Raw genomic sequence first — 19,392 nt, 5'->3', positions numbered from 1 at the left:
CAGATCGTTTCTGCAGGAAGATGAGCTGGGCAGCGGAGTGAAGAATAGACCGGAGCGGGGCGAGAGAGGAGGAAGGGAGGTCAGAGAGAAGGCTGACACAGTAGTCTAGCCGGGATATAACGAGAGCCCGTAATAGTAAGGTAGCCGTTTGGGTGGAGAGGAAAGGGTGGATCTTGGCGATATTGTAGAGGTGAAACCGGCAGGTCTTGGTAACGGAAAGGATGTGTGGGGTGAACGAGAGGGACGATGTGTGACTGTGGGCAAGTCACTTCACTTCTCTGTGCCTCAGTTCCTGATTACCCTGCATCTACCCCAGCGCTTAGAACAGTGCTCTGCACATAGTAAGCGCTTAACAAATACCAACATTATTATTATTATTATTATTATTATCAAAGCAGGATCGCCCATGAGCGGAGCCTACCTATTGGGCCCTCCCTCCACCCGAAGGTTGTGAGTGTGGGGAAGAGAGGAGTTTGCTCCCAGAATCCAACTCACTGGTGCCTGCGCACAAGAAATGACTTACTTCAAGAGGAAGATAGGTGTGTTTCTGCTCCTGCCCAACTTGTAAACATGGAAGATGAGGATAACGGAGAACCAATTTGTGCCTGTCCTTAAAATACTGAGCTACAGTGCATTCAACAGTCTGTCCACTCTCTTGCTGAAGTGGGAAGCTAAACATGGAAAAAAAAGAAAAAACAGACTTTAGAATGGAAACTTCATTGTAACTTACAGATCTAGTAACTTAGGGCAGCAGACAGAAAAACAGTTCCTCTTCGGTCAGGATTATTGATTCACACCCTTTTGTGGTTCTACAGCACAGCACACCCAAAATGAGTTTTGGATTGGGAAGGGAAGGCCTAGGCCGCTAATGCTGGGGGTTTGTATAAATCTGCAATCTTACAAGATCAAATATCTGCCATTAGAATGTAGGTTCCTTGTGGGCGGGAACACGATGTTTTCTTCTGTTGTACGGCTTAAAACAGTGCATCTCACTCAGGAGTACCTCAAATCAATACTGTTACTACAGCTACCTGTGTCAAATAAAGAGCTAACAAGAAACCATCATGCCTGTGGGGTTTCTCCACCAGTGTGCCATCACAAGCAGCTGAACCATTACCAATACAGGAACTGGGTCTTTGTGCAGGGAAGAGAGGGAGGAAGGCTGATTGTGGGCATGAAACATGTCTGCTAATTCCATTGCATTGCACTCTCCCAATCACTTAGTATAGTGCTCTGCACATAGTACGCCCTCAATAAATACGATTGATTGATTAGAGAGAAGGCAGACAGGAAGTATGGGGCACTCTGTGGCCACACATAATCTGAAGCACCTGAAGTGGGAGACAAAAAGCACCTGGATGTCAGGAGAGGAGTAAGGCCACATCTCCAAGGAGCCATCTCTGATTAAGCCCTCTTTACTCCAACTTCCTCTCCCTTCTGAGTCACCTACAGAAGTCGTCGGAAATACTGGCCCAAAATTTCACTTTGGTGCTGTTTTTTGAGGTAAACTGACACGCGTCCCCGACAGGCCTACTCTTCCCCACAACAAGCCTCTCTAGAAAACTATGCCAGTTGAAGAAAAGGTCGCAACACCCATTCTCCAGGACCGGTGGGCCCAATTTCTCGGACACAGAATGTAGTTGGAAAAATTTAGAACCTATGATCACGATATGGAGAAGTTTTATTTTTACAACGCATTGCTCCATAGGAAACGAAGATAACTGAGTCGCCCCATTCCTCTGCTCCTTCTTCCCTCTTCATCGCCCTTCACCGCGCTCTACCTCCCTCCCTGTCCCACAGCACTTGTGTATATATGTACAAATTTATTATTCTAATTACTTTGTTAATGATGTGTACATATCTATAATTCTATTTATTTATATTGATGCTATTACACCTATTTACTTGTTTTGATGCCTGTCTCCCCCCTTCTAGACTGTGAGCCCGTTGTTGGGTAGGGACTGTCTCTATTGGTTGCTGAATTGTACTTTCCAAGGGCTTAGTACAGTGCTCTGCATGCAGTAAGCGCTCAATAAATACGAATGATTGAATAAATGAATGAATGAATTAGTTCCATAAGGTACAGCAGATTCAGTATTTGGAAGTGTTCTGTCTCGACTATACTTCAACTAGGTTAATTAAAATAAGTTTTTACGTTTGATGACTTGCTGGTCGTCTGGTGACGTTGCACACACGGTACTTTCTCTTCATCTGCCCACAGTGCGTTATCTCTACCTTTAGACCTGACAATAAAAACACTTCAGAGATTAGTAAGGAAATTCCTTTTTAAACAATTTTTAAAAGACATTTTCCTCTGAAACCAGCACTCTCCAAATGACGCCCAATTAGACATTTTCAGTCTGCCAGTTACTCTCCCACCACTTCAAACACAGATGCTACAGTAACTGGCCAGGGGGATTTACTGCACAATAATAACAATGCACTAAGTGATGTGATTGCCAGAATCTCCTCCTCCATATTCATTCCTCTGTCTCTACAGGTCCTGCTTCCCCTTCCCTGCTAAGCAGGGACGGAATTTGGGAACCAAGGGAAGGAGAAAAATTCAAATCTTTCACAATTGTTTGGAGGCTCTAAGCTACTGTTACTCATGCGGCAAGCAAGTCAGTCAGCAGCAACCTTCTCGCTCGGGCCACTAGAGTTCCCTAGGCACGTGCACAGATGCAGGTGCTGCAGAGGGCCAGGGAGTGTTCACAAGAAAAGGTGTCTCACCCGTTCCACTGTCTTTCTCTCCAACTCTATTTGGGTGGGGTCCCTCAAGGCTCCGTGTACTCCACAGTGGACTAGACTCCCCTTGACTTTTACATTGCACATGGAAAAGGAACCCTGATCAAATCTCACCAAGTGGCTGGTTTTCAGAAGGTCTGAATTTAAAAGCTGCCAGCAAAATATGTTCTTTTCACTGGCTGGTTAGACCGTCAGTTGGAGGAGGTCAGAAAGAAACCAGTCCTTCCTGGAAGGCCCGGTTGTCCAGAGAATCGTGCCTAGGTCCCTTCTGCCTTGCCACTTCAAGGTGGATTTCATTTCAGTCCCAGGAAAAATATATAATTCCTGTTGCCACCCCTAACATGCCCAATAAGCATTTACAAATGAGTAACTCATACAAAGAGTCGATTACAAAGCACGCTAAGCTTTGCCACGTTAAACTGTGTTAAACCTCTCAACCAAGTCTAACACTAAATTTTAAATAACGATATTCAAATCCCATCAACACACGGAGGTGCTAATTAACAGAAGCTATGCCCTTTCCATCTGTAATTACCTTTAATTTCTTTGGTAAACTTTACCCTTTGGGAATCCGTCAGAGGTTTCTGTTGCTCTTCAATGCTTTTGAAATCCAAAACTTCACAAACAAACTCGATTACTGGCTGGGCCTTATAAAATGCTGTTGCTGAGACTGTAAATGAGAATGTAAACCAAAATACTACATATTATTAAATGTGTATTAAATATGCTCTCTCAGCACACACTTGCTTTTACGGACTTTTTGGTGAGCTAAACAAAGGGTAATCACAGAAAGGGACAAATTCAGCAATTTCCACGGATTGTATTAGCAATTCAGGCCAGGGACAACAAGCTGAAAGAAAGGCAGAACTTCGCCACTGGAGCTGAAAGCCCACTGGGGCTGGAGGGTGACCATTCTTCATGTTGCAGAGGGCTCACCCACAGCTCTTTGGGAGCCAGTCAATGTCCGGTGGTAGGAGTAGGAAGAGGCTGCTATCACCAGTCGGGTGCAGCCCTGAGTGTGGCCTGGACCTCAGGCTGAGGCCCCGACAGCTACTGGTTCCCTTGCTCTTGAGGAGAGCCCCAGTGCTGGTGGAGTTGGTCCTGGGCCCACACTGTAGGTGTCCAGTCCCTAGCAGAAAGGCCTTCCTTACCATCGATGTTAAGCATCATTTTCCAGAGAGAAGGTCGGACTGACTGATGGAATCCAAACCAAACTTCTCTGCCGCCACCGAGAGGGTTTGAACATCCTTCCGATGCAGTGAAAAACGATCGCCCTACAGGTGTATACCTGGAATCAAGACATGATATCCATTACTTAACCAAATTCCCCACTCAATGCTTTTGATAGAGGCAGCGGGGGCTAATGGAAAGAGCAAGTGCCTGGGAGTCAGAAGATCTGAGTTCTAATGCTGGTTCCGCCACTTGCCTGCTGGCTGACCTTGGGCAAGCCACCTAATGTTCCTGGGCCCCTGTTTCCTCATCTGTAAAACAGGGATTTAATACCTGTTCTCCCTTCCCCTAGACTCGACTGTAAGTGCTTACTATGTGCCAAGCACCATACTGAGCGCTGGGGTAGATTCAGGATAATCCGGACAGACACCATCCCTATCCCACAGAGGGATGCCAAGAGTCTGATGTTCCTGAAAGCTCAGCTCAAGGAAAACAACCTCTTTCCTGACCGCCTCACACCAGATGCTGACTGCTGCACTGGTCTCCCACAGTCTTCTCTGCTAGAACATCCTGGTTGACTGGGTTTCCCTAAGGCTTTATATTTGACCTGCCCTCCTTGCTTGTGTATATCTTGCTCAATTTTTTTGTTGTTTTTTTTTTTAATGGTATTTGTTAAGTGCTTACTAAGGGCCAGGCACTGTTCTAAATGCTGGGGTAGAAACAGAGTAATCAGGTTGCACTCAGTCCATGTCTCAAGTGGGGATCACGGAGAAGCAGCGTGGCTCAGTGGAAAGAGCACGGGCTTTAGAGTCAGAGGTCATGGGTTCGAATCCCGGCTCCGCCACTTGTCAGCTGTGTGACTGTGGGCAAGTCACTTAACTTCTCTGTGCCTCAGTTACCTCATCTGTAAAATGGGGATTAAGACTGTGAGCCCTACGTGGGACAATCTGATTCCCCAGTGTCTACCCCAGCGCTTAGAACAGTGCTCTGCACATAGTAAGCGCTTAACAAATACCAACATTATTATTATTATTATTATTATTATTATTATTTTACAGTTGAGGTAACAGACACAGATAAGTTCAGTGACTTGCCAAAGGTCACACAGCAGACAAGTGGCGGAGCTGAAATTAGAACTCAGATTCTTCTGACTTCCGGGCCCATGGTCTAGCCACTAGGCTACACTGCTTCTCAATTCATCCTAGATCCACTGTTTGGAGAGCAGCCATCCATTCTCTCATGTCCTACCAGCAAAACTGCTGCAGTTAGCACTGACTTGATGTCATTAAATACTACCATCAAGAACTGTAACTCTGGCCGGCTGCTCCAATCACCTACCATTTCGCCAAAAATGCAAGGTACATAATAGAATCGCTGGACCAGAACAACCTTCTTGAGGCCATTTTGTCATCATCTCTTTTAGCCAAGATTGCTCAAACCCACTCCTGGCAGATAATTATTTATCTGATTCTAAAAATCTCCAGAAGAAAATTTCAGAACCTCTTGAGAGTAAATTCCGGTGTTATTTTGCAATTTTCACAAGGTAGCTGTCCCCTGGCCTCTGGGCTTCAATAGTATCCATCAGTAGTACCAAGTACTAGTACTCCTTCGTTCCCCTCCCCCACCAGGCTTGTCTCATAGCACAGCCACCAGAACCCCTCTCGGCAACCCGGCACCTTGGAGACAAGGAGAGTTTGGGGAATGCCCCCAGAGGGCCCAGGGGAGGGAATAGGCCATCATGGTTCCCGGGCATCTGTTTAAACATCTGCAGCCCGATCTCCACAATCCCCAAGAAATTCTCTGGCAATTCACTTCAGAGTTCTGACTTCTAATAGGGAAAAACCAGGCTCTTTCAAATGAAACATTTAAAAAGCATAATAAAGTGCTTTCTAAATCAGCTTGGAACAGTATCATTTCACATGATCTCCCTCATTACTGTCCTAGTGACTTTTACCAAACCACATCATCTGCCCACAGTCGACTGATCCAAAAATAGTACTGTAGAACATACAGGTTCAAACTTGGAACTACATCAGGTTTTTTTTGTTTGTTTTTAAATTCATAGGCAAGCCTAGCTGTATTTACAACCATTAATGCATTACCGTGTTTTTCATGCACACACTCCCAAATTATGTTTAAGAATAATATTTCTTACCCTGCAGCATCCAAGATGGATAATCTAAATTAATCAACGCCCTATTTTCCCTTCAGAGATGTCTGTCAACATTCCAGTGCAAGGTTCCAAAACAATCCCATCAGTGCACCTCAAAGAGCACCGCTCCCATCCTCATACCTCCCTACTTGGCTGTTGGATGGCCTTTTTGAAATACGAAAGTATGGATGTGATTGTGAAATCTTTGGGACTAGTTTAAGGGCAGATAATATACACCGGTGAACAGACTTAACACAAAGTAAACAGGCACAAGTTACTTTCTTTTTAAAAATATCACATGCATTCATAACATCATCAAATAGGGCAACTATATTATCCAAGCAATGTTCTAGTTTTAGAACTCAAATCTGCTTGAACCTTAAAGAATTCAGTAACTCATTCATTCATTCATTCATTCATTCAATTGTACTTATTGAGTGCTTACTGTGTGCAGAGCACAGTACTAAGCGCTTGGGAGAGTACAATTCAATAACAAACAGACACATTCCCTACCCACAAGGAGCTTACCAGTTTAGAGCGGGGAAGGCAGACAGTAATATAAATAAATTACAGATATGTACACAAGTGCTGTGGGGTTGGGAGGGGGGAAGAACAAAGGGAGCACGTCAGGATGACAAAGAAGGGAGTGGGAGAAGAGGAAAGGGGAGGCTTAGTGTCAGGGAAGGCCTCTTGGAGGAGATGCGCCTTCAGTAAGGCTTTGAATGGGGCGGGGGGGGGGGGAGAGTAATTGTCAGATTTGAGGAGGGAGGGCATTCCACACCAGAGGCAGGCTGTGGGCGAGGGGTGGGCGGCCAGGTAGGTGAGATTGAGGCACAGTGAGAAGGTTAACATTAGAGGAGTGAAGTGTGCGGGCTGAGTTGCAGTAGGACAATAGTGAGGTGAGATAGCAGGGGGCAAGGTGGTTGAGTGCTATAAAGCCAATGGTAAGGAGTTTTTGCTTGATGCAGATGTGGACGAGCAGCCACTGAAGTTTTCTGAGGAGTAGGGTGACATGTCCTGAACGTTTCTGTAGAAAAATGATCCTGGCAGCAGAGTGAAGTATGGACTGAAGCTCTCGGGTCTCCTTACCTCATAGATGGCAAATGCCTCATCACTACGTCCAAGGCCTGGATAGTTTCAAAAGGGACACTTGGCAGCCGGCCAGAAAGAGCATCGTGTAATGCCTGCAAACTCACACAGGACATCCACTTTATGGCTACTTTAAATATTCGGTCTTTTCCTTCTCCTGGCAAGGTGACCTCCAATTCCACCTGCAACAATATTAGAGCAAAACAAGATGATTCTTTCCATTTCAAAAAGAGAAAAGGCTCGAGAATGGCCACGCGAGGACAGTCATGGCGAGGACGGATATGCTTGGCTTGTCACTTAGCACAGTGTGTGGAGTCTGCCAAGCATGCTATTCAATGCCCACTAACTAGGTGGGCTCACACTTGGTCTGCTGTGTGATCCTGGACAAGTCACTTCACTTCTCTGTGCCTCAGTTCCCTCATCTGTGAAATGGGGATTGAGACTGTGAGCCTCATGTGAGACAGGGACTATGTCTGACCCAACAGTGCTTGGCACATAGTAAGCGCTTAAAAAATACCACAATTATTATGATTATGATTATTATCATTATTATTAGACCCTGAGAAGAGTCACAAAGGAGGAACAAGCCAGGGTCCCAGCCTGCGAGGACCTTATATAGTCCAACGGGGGGGGGGAGAGGACAACTGATAGATCCAGTAAGTACAATGCATTGTATGGGGAGCTCCTACTACAGTCCTGAGTAGAAGTTGTATTTGTTGTATCTACTACCTACACAGCAGAATTCAGGCTGATCTACTTCTTTCATATTAGTTTCCCCCAAAGTGAAGAAGCATAGTTCTTCAAAGGCACAAATATAAATTACTTTACTTAAATGCAGTTGCATTCTGTTTTCCTCAATAAGCCTCTCCAATTTAAACCTCCAATAATCTCTTCTGATTATTTTCAACTTGAGACACCTATGCTGATTATAACTATGATTATTATGTGTGCAGAGAGCACTCTCCCATCTTAAATGCTGGGAAAGGCACAAGGATAATAATTTCAGATCCAGTTACCAACCAAGAAGGGACTTGCAGTCTAATGTTGGGGGGACGGACGGACTTGAAAACAAGAAATACAGTAGCCTGAGAAACATAGCACAAGCAGTAAATTAAAAGCAACAACAACAACATAAGCTGCATTACACTGCTGTTGAAAGGAAGGTTTCCCAATTCGCCACCAAAGTCAGCTGGGCTCTCTCTCGAGTAAGAGGTCACAAAATTTCCAACTTTCGACTCTCATCACCTTCCCCAGCTAAGCCTCCTTCCCCCCTTTTCCCTCTCTTGTCTGTGTTGCCAATGCACCTGGATCTGCAGCCTTTAAGCCTAGACAGTCATCCTTGCTCCTCAGTCCAACAGGACTTATGTATATAGCCACAGTTTATTTTAAGGTCACTCATCACCTCTGGACTGTAAACTCCTTGTGGGCAGGCAATGTGTCTACTAGCTCTGTCGTTTCGTAATCTCCCAAGTGCTTAGTACAGTGCTCTGCACAAAGCAAGCTGGTTGACCGAGTGATTAATTAAAGCTCCTGCCCACCCCACTCCAGCAGGGTAGGTGAGGAGGGGGGCTGATCAATGAACCCTCAGGCTCCAATGACTGTCTTATCTTTCCTATCAATCATTCAATGGCATTTGAGTGTCATCATGTGCAGAGCACTGAACTAAGCACTTGGGAGAGTATAATACAAAAGAGTTGGTAGATACAGTTCCTGCCCACAAGGAGTTTACAGTTTAAAGAGAACCACGCAGAGGGACAGAAACCATGCCTCACAGCACCTAGGACCCTGCCAGGCACTCTCAGGGCACTCAATAAATGCTCCTTGGCTGATTGCTTAGGACGCTATGTGATAATCTGAGTAAAAAAGCATTTCTACAATTGAAAATAATTTGCACTTGAAAAGAAAATTACCTCATTTCAGTTTCTGTATTTAACTGTCAAACCTTCAGAGAAAATGAACAGGAACTAGCTGGCTCAAAAGCTTATTTGAACTTCATTGCATGGTGGACTTCCATCTGGAAGCACACTACTTTTTAAACTTACTTTATCCCTTCCAATTGGAAGTGGCATAGCTGTATACAGGTTTTTTCTTCCATCAAATACTGGCTTACGATCCCCAAAGATCTGTGTTTTAAAGTGCTGGACCATATGCTCCACTATTTCTCTGAAACGAAGAGAGAATCCTGGTAAAGAATCTGATTACAGAAAAGAGGATCCATTTTAAAACATCGCAGTTTAACTAAAACACATATCAAAAACTTCTTACCCCTTCCAATATATTAAATTAATAATATGAACTTCATTTTTCCCTCAAAGAAAGGCTAGCTAATCTTGTGCCACAAAGCTTTTAGGAGTCGATTTACACTCCATCGCCCTAACACCCCTGCTCACGCTTTCATCAGACAGGAGATCGGAGGAACAGAGAGGTTAAGGGATTCCTCCCAATTTCAATGCTCATTAATGGCCGAAATGGGACTCGTCCCCACTGTCCGTGACTCACAGACCCAGCCCTTATTGCTAAGCTTTCCTGGCAAAACGCACCTCGCATGCTATCAATCGTATTTACTGAATGCTTAGTGTGTGCAGAATACTGTACTACGCCCTTGGGAGAGCACAGTGTGGCAATGTAACAGACACACTCTCTGCCCACAACAAGTGTACCATGGCTGCACTGGGCCAACCCCTTCACAGTGGGGTTCAAGGGGCCTCATGGGGAGGTTTTTGTAACAAAGCACTGGGTAAGGATGATTGGAGGAGCTCTTCTTCCAAAGAACGCATTACACTTTCAGGAAAATATGTTGCCACATTTCTGTCACTTAAGGATTTTCTGAAAACAGGCAACATTTTCATTCACAGAAAACTTGTGGGATAGCACAGATATAGGGAAGCAGCGTGCTCAATGGAAAGAGCCTGGTCTTCGGAGTCAGAGGTCATGAGTTCGACTCCCAGCTCCGCCACTTGTCAGCTGTGTGACTGTGGGAAAGTCACTTAACTTTTCTGTGCCTCAGTTACCTCATCTGTAAAATGGGGATTAACTGTGAGCCTCACGTGGGACAACCTGATTACCCTGTATCTACCCCAGCGCTTAGAACAGTGCTCTGCACATAGTAAGCGCTTAATACTAACATTATATAAGGGATTAAAAGCAAACAGCATTAGAGTAATATTTTAAGACTAGATGAGGCTTAACAAGCATTATTGTTGCTTGTTAGTGATAACAGAAAAATGTACAATGATTTCAAGAATCAGCACTTTTCTTTCCGGAGAGTGCATTTTATGGTAACATAGTTACACAGATGCATTTTTCCCCATGCATGCACGCGCGCGCACACACACACACAAAATTATCTCTATTCTTGGTCCTTACTAGCTGGAGCTGCTAACAAAACCCCAAGCCATTAGGAGAGATCTAGGCTAGACTGAAGCAGTGGATTAGTGGGCCTAGATCTCTCGTACATATATCCCACCACCCCTCAGACAACATTACTAGCTCGGAACAGCAGAACAAAGAAGGCACCCACAAGCACTCTTCAGAGTGGCTGCTTTACCCCTTCAAACAAACAATTCACCCATCAAACCAGAAACCCGTGGGAAGAACTTGATAGGTTTGGTTTATCTAAACCAACTGACTCTCTTACACAAACAACTAGCAGTGGGATGGTGCTCACCAGAAATGCCAAGTGAACAAATACTGGATCCACTCCCCCACCCCCACCCCTGACCAATCCTGTTTGTATAGGAAAGATGGCCAAAGAGATGATGGGCATTAAGTCAACAGAATGATGAAGGGTAGGGAACGGGGTGAACAAGGAATCGGTTGTTACTAAATCCCAAATCACCAGAACGATGGACCACTCATTGAAACATGAAAGTAGAAGCAGCGTGGCTCAGTGGAAAGAGCATGGGCTTTGGAGTCAGGGCTCATGAGTTCGAATCCCAGCTCTGCCACTTGTTGGCTGTGTGACTGTGGGCAAGTCACTTAACTTCTCTGTGCCTCAGTTACCTCATCTGTAAAATGGGGATTAAGACTGTGAGCCCCACGTGGGACATCCTGATTCCCCTGTGTCTACCCCAGCGCTTAGAACAGTGCTCGGCACATAGTAAGCGCTTAACAAATACCAACATTAATTAATTAAAGTAGTGAGTTCAAAACAAACACAGGCTAAAACTTTTTAATCTGGCAGATTTCATGAATTTTGCTACCACAAGCAAATGTGCAGGCTGACAACAATAGCAATAAGAGTTGAGAAAGTCTTGGAGAAAACAATGGGCGAGAGCTCGACAACGGGGTTTACAAGAGAGGGAAGCTAGAGACATCAGAAAGGCAAGAAGCGTTTTGATATGTTCATGGATGGTAGGTCCTTGATGGTTAATTAGGAGAGAAAAATTAGGAATGCTCAACAACACACCCCAAATCATGGGGATGGATGTCAAGGAGGTAATCATCACACTATTCTTCCAAATATCCCCTGGTGCCACTTACCCAGACAGATTATTGGGTTGAATGGACCAGCTGTCTGGCCCGGTTTCTCTTTATGGGAGAATAAGGAATAGTATTTCAGCTCCCACAGCGTGGGACTAAGAAGTCGTCAATTAAAAGGAAAATCAAGGTAGGTTTCTGGCAAACTATACTTATAAAAGTTATGTAAAACTGTCAGTTTGCCAGAATGCTTTTAATGTTCCTTCTCATTATAATTTAAATAGTTTATTTAAATAAGCCTTTCACGATCACGGGATCGGAGTGCTTTCCCAAATGACAGAAGTCTCGACAACATGTCTCTAGATGTCAAAACACTTTCAACTAGTTGTGATACTACCAACTGATTCTTCGCACACATGCTCTCCTTGGCGTCGAGGGAATGGCTCCAACTTGAAACAAAACGGCCCTCTTTCTTTCTCTTCCTCATTAAAATCCAGAATGGGTAATTTTCTTGTGTGTAATTTTTGGTTTCTAAATTCAGAGCCATCCATTTGTTCTGACACAATACAAAAATATTCTGCCACTGTCAAACAGCAGCCACCACTAATCAGGAGATGCATTAGCACCCTCCGATCACACAGATCCTCTCCTTACGAATGTTTCCCTGTCTCTACAGGTGGAAGCAAGGGAAGAAAGAGCACATTCTCTAATCTAAGGTACTTCAGGGGAACACAAAGCCCTTTTGCCCTCTGCTTGCTGCTCTGCTTGTTCCTTTCCCTGTGTGAGCAGTATTGCTTCTACTTACACCCTTTCAAAGGTGGCTTAATTTCCTTCTTAAGGCAGTCTCAGGCGGAGGAGTAGGAAAAGGTAATGATTAGGGAGGAGGCCAGAAACTAACTCTTCCCCCAATATTAAGAAACGGAAATGTTTTACAGGTGGACTGTCTGAATTATAGACTGATCATTACCACCTCCTTTATATTGGGCTTCTGGGGATTTCTCCTTGGTCAGCCATCCACCACACGCACTCAGCTGGGTAATAATGGATAGGTGAGCACTCAAACCAAAAGGCAGAACTCTGAGTGACTCAGCTATTCAACCATCTCTGGTCCTAATGATAGCCCCTCTCTGTTTCTACTCAGTCTCAACTTGAAGTGAAACACCATCCCCGTCACTTCTCATACGGCACCTCCAGCCCCAAACCTCCTCAGATTCAGCACTGGGTGTCACACATACCAGCAGCAAGTTAGACAGTCCACTGAGCCTTGTTTTCAGCCTGAGTCCCTGTCTCCATCCTGTCTGTCCCCCTGCAGTTCCTCTGTCCTGCAATACTTGGAAAACTTTCAGTATGGAAGGGTCCCAAGAAAAAGCCATGGAGGCAAGTGGAGAGTGTCTGTCATTTTCGCCCCACGAGGCTCCTGTCACCAAGCCCTCCTGAAGAGCTTCAGAAGCCGGCCCACTCCTATTTTGAAAACTCCTTCCATTATTTCCAAATGCTAACTTCTCCCCAGAGGTGCTTCAAAGATGCACTTCGCTTTAACCTAGATATGTCTTGAGGTCACATCGATTACTGAAAAGTAACTTCTCCCAGACAAATCCCCTCTTGCGCTCCCCTCCAAGAGGATGTGTTGCCAGCCTGAGAGATCTGGTATGCCTCAATCAGCAAAGACAAGTGAGATCCCATTCTCATTTTAAAACCTCCAGATAATGGCACTCTCCTTCTCTAACCCCTTACGATAGCTAATGGAACCTATCTAGTTTAAATCCTTTAGCTCATCTCCATCTTCTCTTACTCTTTCCTCAAGGGAGCTGGAAACCTGCCCGCACCCTTCCTCGGCCCAAAAGCTCTTCACATTCGTTCAAGTTTTTTCATGGAACTTCTCAGCCTCTTCCTCTTCTCTAGAGTAATTAATCCGAGTTCCTTAAACTTTCCCTATGGCTTCTTTCAATTAATGGCCGGGGTTTTTGACCAAGAACATCTGCTCCCCAAGGGGCGGGAACTCTCACAGAGCAAGAGAGTTTCTGAAGGGAATATCAGGGGTGTGACTTACTCTCTCTAGTTATTATTTTGGCATTTGCTAAGCGCTTACTATGTGCCAAGCACTGCTGTAAGTGCTGGGGTAGATACAAGCTAATTCCCCTGTGTCTACCCCAGCGCTTAGAACAGTGAAGTGACTTGCCCAAGGTCACACAGCAGACACATGGCAGAGCCAGGAGTAGAACCCATGTTTTCTGACTCCCAACTCCGTGCTCCTTCCACTAAGCCAAGCTGTTTCAGCCTGCGCCTCTCCACCCCCCAAGCTCTCCTGAGCTCTGTTCCTGTGGTCCCTGCTGCAACTCCCCATGGTCATTAGGCTAGTTTTCCAACATGAGCCTGATCGGGTGCTAAGTATAACGCAATCACCTCTAAGTTCCTCTACCCTCTGCCCACGTGTAATGCTTCCGACTGTTGACTTTAGATTGGTCCACATGGCATAAGCCAGTGATGGACGTCAGAGAACAAATGGGTCCGCTCGCTTCCATCCCAAAGCAATTTCGAGCAAGTTGGCTCTCCCCCAGCCAGTGAAATGGGATAGGAAAACCCTCTATGAATGCTCTATTCCCCCAACATCAAGGGTCAATTCTTTCATTCAATCTTATTTATTGTGTGCAGAGCACTGTACTAAGTGCTTGAAAAGTACAATTCGGCAAAAAATAGAGATAATCCCTACCCAACAACGGGCTCACAGACTAGAATTCTCAAACCACTTACTGGATCCACTACACCATTCACTCAGGATACACCATTCACTCTTTCCAAGTAATGATCAGTTTAACAGGCATGTTTTTAGAAGGGAGGGTACAAACTTGGAAAATTCTCAAACTTCCCAAACACACTTCAACCTCTGGAATAATTACAGGGATACGATGATCTTCAAAGAAATGGCGACCACTTTATCATTTGGGCTTTTTTTTAATGGAAGACTCCCTTCAGGTTGCAAAAAATAGGACAATCACTTACCTGTTAACTCTTCTAGGGCATTTCTCTGGTTTGATATCTAATTCATAATGGTAGATGTCAATTTTAGGAATGTCCATTTCAAAGAAATTAGCCTGCAGCTTGATTGTTCTCCCAGAGGTACCGAAGTCAGGTCGAGGTGGAGGTTTAAAGGCATATCCTTGTATTGGTGGTGGGGGTGGGGGAGGAGGTGCAAGCACTGAAAAACAGACAAATACCACAATCAGTTACTTCAAAACTGAAATGTAATCAATCATCAGTCAATACCTTTTGAGCACCTACTCTGTGCCCAGCAATTGTACTAAGCGCTTGAGAGAGTACAAGGGAGCTAGTAGATATGATCTCTGTCCTCAAGGAGCTTATAGTCTAGTGGGGGGTGTTGGGGAGAGACAGAAATGTACAAAAAGGAGGAAGGAAACGGGGATGGGCGCATGAGTTAGTGTTTAAGTACTATGGTATGTCAGTATTTACAGAAATGCTCCAGGTGACACAGAAGTGTTGAAGTGGCAGTTAAGTACAAATGAAGCAGGGAAAGCCTCTTGGAAGAGATGTGATTTCAGTAGGACTTCTGAAGATGGAGAAAGCTGTGGCCTGTGGAGGGGCAGGCGGTGAGAAGGGTGTGAGCTAGAAGCAGGCAGTGGGAAGGCTGTGAACGAGAGACCGGCAGCAGGAGGCACGAAAAAGAAGCCCAATGAGTAAATGAGCTTGAGAGGAGCCAAGAGTGTAAGCTTGGGTATAATGGCAGGGGAGTGAGAATAAGTAGGAGGGAAAAGAGCTGCCTGAAGGTCTTAGAGCATATGGTCACAAGTTTCTCCTTGATGCCCAAAGGAAAGAATAATTGTTGGAGGTTTTAGAGGAATGGGAAGATGTGTGCAGAATGATGCCTAGAAAGATACATCCTCAATACAGCAATTAGCACTTCCAAAGAAAATTTTTCCTAAATCGAAATCTGCAGAGCTTCAATGCCCACTTCCAATTTAGTTAGCAAACATGCAATTGTCAGTCGTTACATCGATCACTATTAGATTGACATATTTTACTGTGTTCTGTTGGTTCAAACTTGAACAAAACTGGAAACAGACATGATAAGTACACTTTCTGACTTGTACTACCAGAGAAACACAGCAATATCCAAAATATGATATTTACAGAAACAGCTCAGCTTCAGAGGCTGCTATACTTCTGGCATTAACTAGAAACAACCATATTGCACTAAAAATACCCATGGTTTGTTCTCACCACATTTTTGACCCAAACAAGCTAGGGAAATATTTCAAACATCACTTTTTTCCCAATCAAACCTGGAAAGTTGCTTAATGTTCCCCTGAGGCCATACATCCCTGGCCACACCACTGATGTTGTCTTAGGGCCCTGCCATTACTCCCTGTATACATTAGGGAAAACAATGTTTGGTATTCTAAACAAAACTCACAATTCTCCAATTAAAATATTTGTAAATGCTGAGACTTTCCTTAAAATGATAGTTTTCTGGAGTTCTTTTTCTCATTCTCTATACTAAATACTATTGGGTCACATTACCCTAGTTTGGAACTGCAAAATGGATTATTTTAAAGTTAAGTATAAACTAGTTAAATCAACCACGTTCTTCCACACCAGACACAAATATTTTTTAGCTTTAGATTAACCACCTGGGGAAAATGTGTGATCCTGATGACCCCTAATGTTTTTCTAAGCCTCCAGAAACCACTACTATCCCCTAGCCCTATTACTACTATTTAACTCCAGTACGGGTCCTTCATATCATGGATTATAATTTGGATCATAAAACCACCCCAAACATTTAGCTTTTATAAATTTAAATTAAAAAATAAAAAAACCCACAACTGTGATCAATTTTTTTTAACCTGGAAAAGGTGGCAAAACTCTGCCCTCTTTGGAAATCTTATAGCTCCCTGATCTTGTGTGTCATCTGAGTGTTCTTGTTCTATTTTTATAGAGGAGACAAAATGAATAAGAGAACAGGTGGACACTCCCAAAGCTGTTTAATAGATTGAAAAACAGATTTAAAATCAAAAGTTAAAAGAATAGGGATGATTCAGTATGACAGAGTCAAAGTTGGAAGGCGTGATAAATTAAGGGGCCATTTTACAGTAGAGAAGGTCCAACTGTCCACCTTCCCTAAAATCAAGATGAAAGGAAGTGGGTGGTTTAAAGGGTAATTTTGATTCAATATATGGAAAATCTCTCCCATATACAGAATTATTAAACAGTGGAATGTGTGTAAAAGGAAGGCTAAGGAAACTTGCTCAGAAACTATCCAAGAATGCAAAACATATTCTCTATGCTTAGCAGCACAGCAATGACCCAATAGTTCACTAGCAAAATGAAAGAGTCCTACGGGGAATACGAAAGGAGATAGAATGACAGAATATCCAAGCAGCTGCTTCAGGACAAACTGAAGTGGGATACTCACAAGGAGGGAGAGCACACCAAACATGTTAAAAATCAGTGAAGCAGTCTTCAACGAAATTATGATATCTCAAATCATTAATAAGAACCGTGCTATTTGGTAATGCTTACTATGTGCCAGGCACTGTACTAAGCCCTAGGGTAGATACAAGCTAATCGGGTTGGACATAGTCCCTGACCCACATGGGGCTCTCAGTCTTAATCCCCATTTTACAGATGCGGTAACTGAGGCCCAGAGAAGTAAAGTGACTTGCTCACAGCCACACAGCACATAAATGGCAGAGTCAGATTAGAACCCAGGTCCTTCTGACTTCCAGGCCCGTGTTCCATCCACTAGACCACATTGTTTCTCTAAGGCCAGGCTCCATCAAAGACTTCAACAGTATTTTTGACTCTATGTGGCAGAAATAGAAATGGTGATCCACACTGCCCAGAGCAAAATACGAGAAGCACTGTAGCCTAGCAGTGTAACCCAGAGCTAAGTACAGTGACTGACATGGTAAATGCTTAACAAATACCATTAAAAAAAAAAACAGTGGCACGGCAAAAGTCTGACTTCAGGTGCATACCAGGTAGAATATAAGGAATGTTACCGGGGTGGACTAATGCACTATCCAGCTCAATGTTCTATCTCTGACAGGGAAAACAGGAAACTTGAAAGAATTGTACACATGAAGACTGTCCTCCTTGAAATCCATTCAAATATCTAGGACTGTACAACCTGCCATTCCTAATACTTGTCCCCTCTACCTCTCTACCTTTCCCTCTAGGCTATAACTTCCTTGTGGGCTGGGAGCATGTCCACCAACTCTAATGTACTGTACTTAAGGAAGCAGCGTGGCTCAGTGGAAAGAGCCTGGGCTTTGGAGTCAGAGCTCATGAGTTCGAATCCCAGCTCTGCCTCCTGTCAGCTGTGTGACTGTGGGCAAGTCACTTAACTTCTCTGTGCCTCAGTTACCTCATCTGTAAAATGAGCATGAAGACTGTGAGCCCCACGTGGGACATCCTGATTCCCCTGTGTCTACCCCAGTGCTTAGAACAGTGCTCTGAACATAGTAAGCGCTTAACAAATACCAACATTATTATTATTATTATTATTATTACTCTCCCACCCACTCAGTGCAGGGCTCTGCAAATGGTAAGCGCTCAGTCAATACCATTTATTGTTTGGTAACCCACTATGAACTACTCATCTGTGGATTTGTCCAAATTCCCCTTGAACACCTGTTGTTACTTTCAGTCTTCACAACTTCCTTTGGTAGCAGAAATGAAATTCATTCATTACTTTCAAGAATTCACTTTCACTAATTCCATCTCCTTACCAAGCGTAGTTTAGAAAAGTGTTTCTTTATGTGTGTTGGGAACCTACCACTCTCACATTTCAATAGGTGCCTCCGTGCCCCTGTGTTGGGACTTGGCGAGCAACAACCGCAGGTTCACGATGCCCACACTTTTCAGGATTCAGATGATTTGACTTACGTCGTCTCTCAGCCTGCATGAGTACCAAACTGAAGACTTCCCTGTTCTCCATCAGTAAAGAGAGAACTGAAGACTCCATTGAGCTTCTTCCTCCCTAATGCTCCTTTAAATCCCTGGATTGTCAAGTGACTCCACTTGCCCGCAGACGGCCTTTCGGCTTTGGATTCATCTGAGCTTTGGCATTCCTTGCTAGGTGCTCTGCAACCTCCGTTTCTGACCACCTCATTTCATGTTTGCACCTGCCCTGCGTGTTTTACGGACTTTCCTGTTCTCAACACGTGAGCTTTTCAATTTTAAAAGGATGACCTGTTCTCTCTGTTGACCTCTTTAACCCTGTCAGGTAGCCCTGAAGTTCTGCAGGAACACTTGGCTTTTCAGGTCAGTGGCACACACTATATCTGTTTATTTAAAATGCTGTTTTTCTTTCATTTTACAGCTTCAAGGTGTCTGCAAATCATTTCATTTCTCAGCTACCATCTTCAGCCTTTTTCTAACCATGGCCCACATTTTTTTCAGTTTCCTTTTCTAAAGGTGAATATCCTTGGAATTTCCTTGGAGTACTTAGGTAGGGAGAACTTAAGTACTTTGGGAGTGAGGACTCAGGTGTGCAGGTGACACAGGATTGTTAGGGAGGAATGGGGTGGAGAGATGAGTTGAAGGCAGGCTTCCTGGAGGAGATGTGATTTTAGAGAGGCTTGGAAACTAGGGAGAATGGTGGAATGTTGCATGTGAAGGGAACTCCACACTGGAAAGACAGTTCGAGCAAGAGGTCGATGGAGAGATATGAGCGGGAAGCCCAGTGTGTGTAGGTTGGCATTGGAGGAGTGAAGAGGGGGGGCTGGTTTGTAGTGAGATAGAAGTGAGGATAAGTGCAGGGGAGAGAGCTGAGTGCTTTGAAGTCGATGGTCAGG

The 19,392-nt window shown here is 44.3% G+C and overlaps 1 protein-coding gene across 3 annotated transcripts in view; it reads right to left on the bottom strand.

Moving 5' to 3' along the window:
* The window catches only part of AGO2 (argonaute RISC catalytic component 2), a 34,874-nt gene extending 20,108 nt beyond the window's left edge, over positions 1-14,766 (bottom strand). Inside the window, exons 1-7 of one of the 3 annotated variants that reach the window (XM_029063225.2) lie at positions 14,576-14,766; positions 9,199-9,319; positions 7,157-7,341; positions 3,897-4,033; positions 3,281-3,415; positions 2,156-2,243; positions 524-671 (exon numbers count right to left, since the gene is read on the bottom strand). In XM_029063225.2, coding sequence (XP_028919058.2) covers positions 524-671; positions 2,156-2,243; positions 3,281-3,415; positions 3,897-4,033; positions 7,157-7,341; positions 9,199-9,319; positions 14,576-14,652 — 891 coding nt within the window. In that variant the 5' untranslated portion in view covers positions 14,653-14,766. The remainder of the gene's footprint in view (positions 1-523; positions 672-2,155; positions 2,244-3,280; positions 3,416-3,896; positions 4,034-7,156; positions 7,342-9,198; positions 9,320-14,575) is intronic. The other 2 variants (XM_029063226.2, XM_029063228.2) reach the window with 2 other exon arrangements.
* Positions 14,767-19,392: the final 4,626 nt, after the last annotated feature.

This window comes from Ornithorhynchus anatinus, chromosome 4 (assembly GCF_004115215.2).
Source record: "Ornithorhynchus anatinus isolate Pmale09 chromosome 4, mOrnAna1.pri.v4, whole genome shotgun sequence".
Taxonomy (NCBI): Eukaryota; Metazoa; Chordata; class Mammalia; order Monotremata; family Ornithorhynchidae; genus Ornithorhynchus; species Ornithorhynchus anatinus.
This window is presented reverse-complemented; position numbering and strand designations above follow the sequence as displayed.